The 5511-nt window shown below is 43.8% G+C and overlaps 1 protein-coding gene across 4 annotated transcripts in view; it reads right to left on the reverse strand.

Moving 5' to 3' along the window:
* LOC308372654 (dynamin-2-like) overlaps positions 1 to 4480 on the reverse strand; it is a 38485-nt gene extending 34005 nt beyond the window's left edge. For all 4 annotated transcript variants that reach the window (XM_080847920.1, XM_080847919.1, XM_080847922.1 and 1 more), the window contains exon 1: positions 4046 to 4480. In XM_080847920.1, the coding sequence (XP_080704046.1) occupies positions 4046 to 4206 (161 nt within the window). In that variant the 5' untranslated portion in view covers positions 4207 to 4480. The remainder of the gene's footprint in view (positions 1 to 4045) is intronic.
* Positions 4481 to 5511: the final 1031 nt, after the last annotated feature.

Raw genomic sequence — 5511 nt, forward strand, 5'->3', positions numbered from 1 at the left:
AGATGAGTGCTTGGACGTGTTGTGAATATGCGTATAAGTACGTAACTATGTTTATCAGGTTATTGTTTATTATTGTGTTTATTTATATGTACTGTTGTGAGGTAAACTGCATGAGGATGGGCAGCCTACTAACACATTCCCACTCCATACACCAGGGGGCGCTGGTTGGCCTCTGACTGGTGTGAGTGGTGTGTAGGCCACAGATGTGAGACCCAGGTGGGAGGCTGCATGGGCCTGTGGGCCGGCTGCAGGTGCCTCCGTTGGACTGTAGACTCCCGTTTGGATTTGCGGTTCCGAACCCGATTTCCATCCAAGACTTTTGGACTTTTAAAGAAAACTTCAACTGTAGACTAGGAGAGTGTAAAATGAACAACACTGGGAGCTTTCAAAGACCACTGAGGCTGAGTGAGGGGGGGGGTTAAAGTCTCTGGACAGGAAAGGGAGAGAACACACACACACATACACACACACCAGACAAACACACGCATGCATGCATGCACACACGTAAACACACACACACACACACACACACACACACCAGACAAACACGTGCATGCATGCACGCACGTAAACACACACACACAAACACACACACACACCAGACAAACACGTACATGCATGCACGCACGTAAACACACACACACACACACACACACACCAGATAATACGTGTGCAGGCATGCATGCACGCACGTAAACACACACACACACATCAACCACAAACACATTTGTGCATGTGCGTACACACACACACACACACACACACACACACACACACACAGTACACTCATGCAGCCTACTCATATATAATGCAAAGAGTGATACACACACTGACGAAGACACTGAGTCACACACACACACACACACACACACACACACACACACACACACACATGCACGTAAACACACACACACACACACACACACCAGACGATACGTGCGCATGCATGCACGCACGTAAACACACACACACATCAACCACAAACATATTTGTGCATGTGCGCACACACACTCACACACACACACACACAGAGTACACTCATGCAGCCTACTCATATATAATGCAAAGAGTGATACAGACACTGACAAAGACACTGACTCACAAACACACACACACACAGAAAGACACTGACACCCACCCGCACACGCACAGAGTGGCTGACTGGGGACTTTACACCAACGGTTGTCACCAGATCACAGTCTTAGCAGTTACACCCCAGACACTACAGGCTGCAAGAGTTATCACATTACAGCCTCACATTAGCAGAAGCTAACCAGTGAATTAACCTTGTAGCAACATCCACTGTTTTCTGTGGTTGCTAAAAGATTTCAGCAAGTCACATTGTGGACCATTGTTTCTTCACAAAATGCATCAAGGTAAAACATGAGGTGTTATGGTTAAGGTCTCATGTACTATGCAACTGGTTAAGTGCTCAGACCTCATGGGACTTGTAGTTTTAAGTCAAAGCGAGATTAAGCGAATTCTGATAACTCAGCTTTATCAAAAACTATAGTTTGGCCTATCAAGACTTTAAGGTTACTCAAACTACTTCCGAATTAATGATAAAGAATTCGAGCAAAACAAAGGCAAAGAGTCACAATCTACTCTGGAACATTCTCTAGATTCACAGAACTTGGAACATGGTTACACCATAGCACCAAAGTGTCAACATCCTTAGTCCTAATCATCATTACTGCGCATGAAGGATGACCAGACTGAAATCTCATGGGTAAACTATTTTGTCAGCGATAATAGTAATGTCAAGAGTCCAATTGGAGACATAACAAATGGTGTACGTATTAAATAGATACAGCATATCTGTATTCAATAGATACAGCATATCTGTATTCAATAGATACAGCATATCTGTATTAAACAGATACAGCATATCTGTATTAAACAGATACAGCATATCTGTATTAAATAGATACAGCCTATCTGTATTGTCTTGTGTCTGTTTGGATAGACTGTGTGACAGCATGTCCTTTAGTGAAGTGGTGGACAGTGTTACAGGGACATACACTTCTGGCATGAGTAGATGGCCTTACACACACATACACACCAAGGTGTGGCATGGATCAAGGGTCACCGTCACACACACACACAAATTAGTTCAAAGAGGCAGACGCGAACAAACACACACACACAGTGTGTGTACAATGGTACTGTGTGTATTGTGTGTGAAGGAGCATACCATAAAACACTGCCATGAACACAGAAATATGGTCTCTCATTTTTCTCTTTGGCATGTGTAGAAACACACACACACACACACACACACACACACACACACACACACACACACACACACACACACACACACACACACACACACACACACACACACACACACACACACACACACACACACACACACACACACACACACACACACACGTCCATACGGACTCAGTCCAAGGACGAGATTGTTTTAAAGACAAGCCTGTCATCGCCATGAAAGAAAAGACAACGAATGCAACTAACATACTGCAACATCTCTTGTGACTCTCAGACCCTCCATCTCAAACACACTCACGCACGCAGGCACGACAAGGTGAGATCTGTGATAAAAGCTCAATATATTAACAACACTCTCCTGTCTCCGGAGTTTTTCTCTCCCCCACACACAAATACTATCTCTATCTCGCACACACACACACACACACACACACACACACACACACACACACTTCTTCAACAGGAATTTGGCCTCTACATCTCCTTACTGGAAGTAAGAAAGAGCCAACTCAGCAGGACTGATTCACCACTGACACACACACACACACACACACACACACACACACACACACACACACACACACACACACACAGAGTTAGATGTGCAGTCTCTCCCACTTTCTCCCTCCAGACAATCAGAAACACTTTCTTAAAAGGATACACACAACACCACCCCCACCCTCACTAAACGTACTCTCTCCACCTTCCTCACACAGTTCTGTTTGTCACACACACACAGTTTCCTTCACGCAAAGAATGTGGCTCCAATGCTCTCTTCAAACACCCATTATGATCTATTATAGACCCCCACACACAGACAGACAGACCCGCATACCCACCCAGCCACAATCACCCACTTAGGGCACCCACACAGCATCCTCGGAATGACATCATCCAATCAGGGCAGGCCTGACCTCAGTTGTGACCTCACCACCACGGCTTCATCACTGCCTGTACTGTGTGTGAAGTGCAGTGAAGAACGACAATAGTACGATACTTCCCATTCCCCCGGCATTATCAGTGACACCATTCTCATCTTTACGCACTCAAATAACCCCATTGTCTTACCAGTGGATTCACGTCTGCAACGTAGGCTATAAACGACAGAGAGAAATATGAAACCAAATAGCGCGAATTGAAATGACTACATAGTTGAGTTTTGACTACGGAACTTTCCAGATAAAAACGCTGAGGTCGGGCGTTTTTCTTTCTTACAGAACACCACCTCAGAACGAGTTGTAATGACCGCACGCCCAACAATTGTTATTTATTTACTCAAACGATGTACCGTTACTACAAAAGGCTACGGGATAATGGACATAGGCCCGACCCACATCAACGTTGACCTGTCATGACAGCCGACATTAAACAATTTGATCAAACATACAGTAATACTGCCAACAACTGCAGGCCCAAATGGCAGTTAAAGGTATCTTTTTTTTCAAGTGGGACCGGGGTGTTTGTCCTATTACGGCGCGTCTTCCCAAAACCACTATCATATCCTGTTTTCACCATCAGCCTCAAAGCTAAGAGAAAAGTGCCAGTCAAGCTACTGTCGCAAATCATGTTTACTGTCATCCGCTCCCGCAACCGCTCTTTTGATCCCGTCACTGGTTGCGCGTATTTTCCGTACTACGCATGGAAAAGCAGTCTCAGTACACAAGTAACAGGTTTGCATTAAGTTTAAATATCTCTATGGCTTGCTAAATAATACATTATGTTAAATCCCGAAATTCCATAGTCTGCCAGTGTGGGCAAAGTACTACTGAAAGAACTGCGTTAAAAGCTTGTAATAATTCTAAATTACCTTCCCACGAAGTTCTCCAACACAGAGCTTTTGCCAGCGCTCTGTCCACCGACCACAGCGATCTGTGGCAGGTCCAAGCTGCAACTCTGTCCAATTGAGCTGAAGGCATCTTGAAGTTTATTGACGAGGGGAATGAGATCCTCCATTCCCCGGTTCCCCATGGCTAGACCGAGGCGACACGGTGGCACACGTCGAAACGCTGACTGGGTGAGGCAGAGTAGCGGAGAAGTAGTCCTTAGTTGATCGGGAAATGCAAAAAAAATCACCCCGTAGAAACCTCTCGAGTGCCTCGTAGACTATTGTAAGAGTTTGGTCAAATAATAGAGTGGCATAAATGCAAGACGCAGAAAAGTGTTCGAGCGAGACAAGACAACAAAAGCAGTTTGAGTTCCACAAAAACAGGGTCGAACTCGGCTGAATAACAGAAAACTTATGTTATCCGGTCAGAGGAACTCGAACCTCCGGCGTATGATAGTGATCACGCTCGTTTTTGTTGGACTCTTCTTCCCATTGGTCATATCCACTGCCTGTCAATACACTTCGTGTTATCATTGGAATGGAGTTTACAAAAAAGGAAGAGGGTGGTCCAAAGGTTTTGATAGGGCGTTTGAGTAAACGACTACACGCCCTACTCGTATAACGCGGAAATGCCTCAGCATTCTTGGTGGAAAGTTATTTTTCTATAGGGTTCAACTCACACCAAAGCCTCGGACTGTGGTTCCTGTCTTAATTTGCGCTGTTTTTATTAATAGTACTATTTTTATGTATTTCTCAGCTATTTTTATTCAGCTTACACCGACATCCCTCTATTGACTTAGTAACTTAGAAGGGCTGTAATTTACATTTACAATTAAAGTTTACTGCTTCAAAGTAAGGGATTTGTTATAAATACCCACATAACACAAAATAACGCTTAATTACATCGGTCGTATAAATTATGATCGCTCAGCGGGAATTTATCCCGCCCGAGTTTGTCATCTGAAATTACAGATCTAACACTGCCATCTAGCGTGACTAACATCGAATTGTTTTAGCAAATCAATCTCAAATGATGAAATATGTACACCATACTCAAATACACACAAAAGCACGCCTTGAACCACACTTGACGTGAATAAATAGGTCAGCACTTTTAAAGTTTGACTTTTGGTCAATACATTCATCGTCAGACTAGAATAGGCTTATCTGCCTAGAGCACAGAGACAACACAGTGTGATGTCTCATTTTCTGTCTATGAATGGTACAATTGTGGCAGCCAAGATGCTGTGAGCAGTGACAAAATGAGCCAAACACATGTTTTATAATGTTAGGGTTTTATAAGAGTTGTTATAATGTTTTATTATGGTCATATGCACTTTTGACTGTGGGCCTTCAGATTTAGTTAATTGCCATCTCACAGAGTAACTGGAGCTATATGCATACAGTGTGAATCAGGCTGTGTGTCAACAGCTGGTAAATATTTTGAA

The sequence above is a fragment of the Sprattus sprattus genome (genome assembly GCF_963457725.1).
Source record: "Sprattus sprattus genome assembly, chromosome: 1".
Taxonomy (NCBI): domain Eukaryota; kingdom Metazoa; phylum Chordata; class Actinopteri; order Clupeiformes; family Clupeidae; genus Sprattus; species Sprattus sprattus.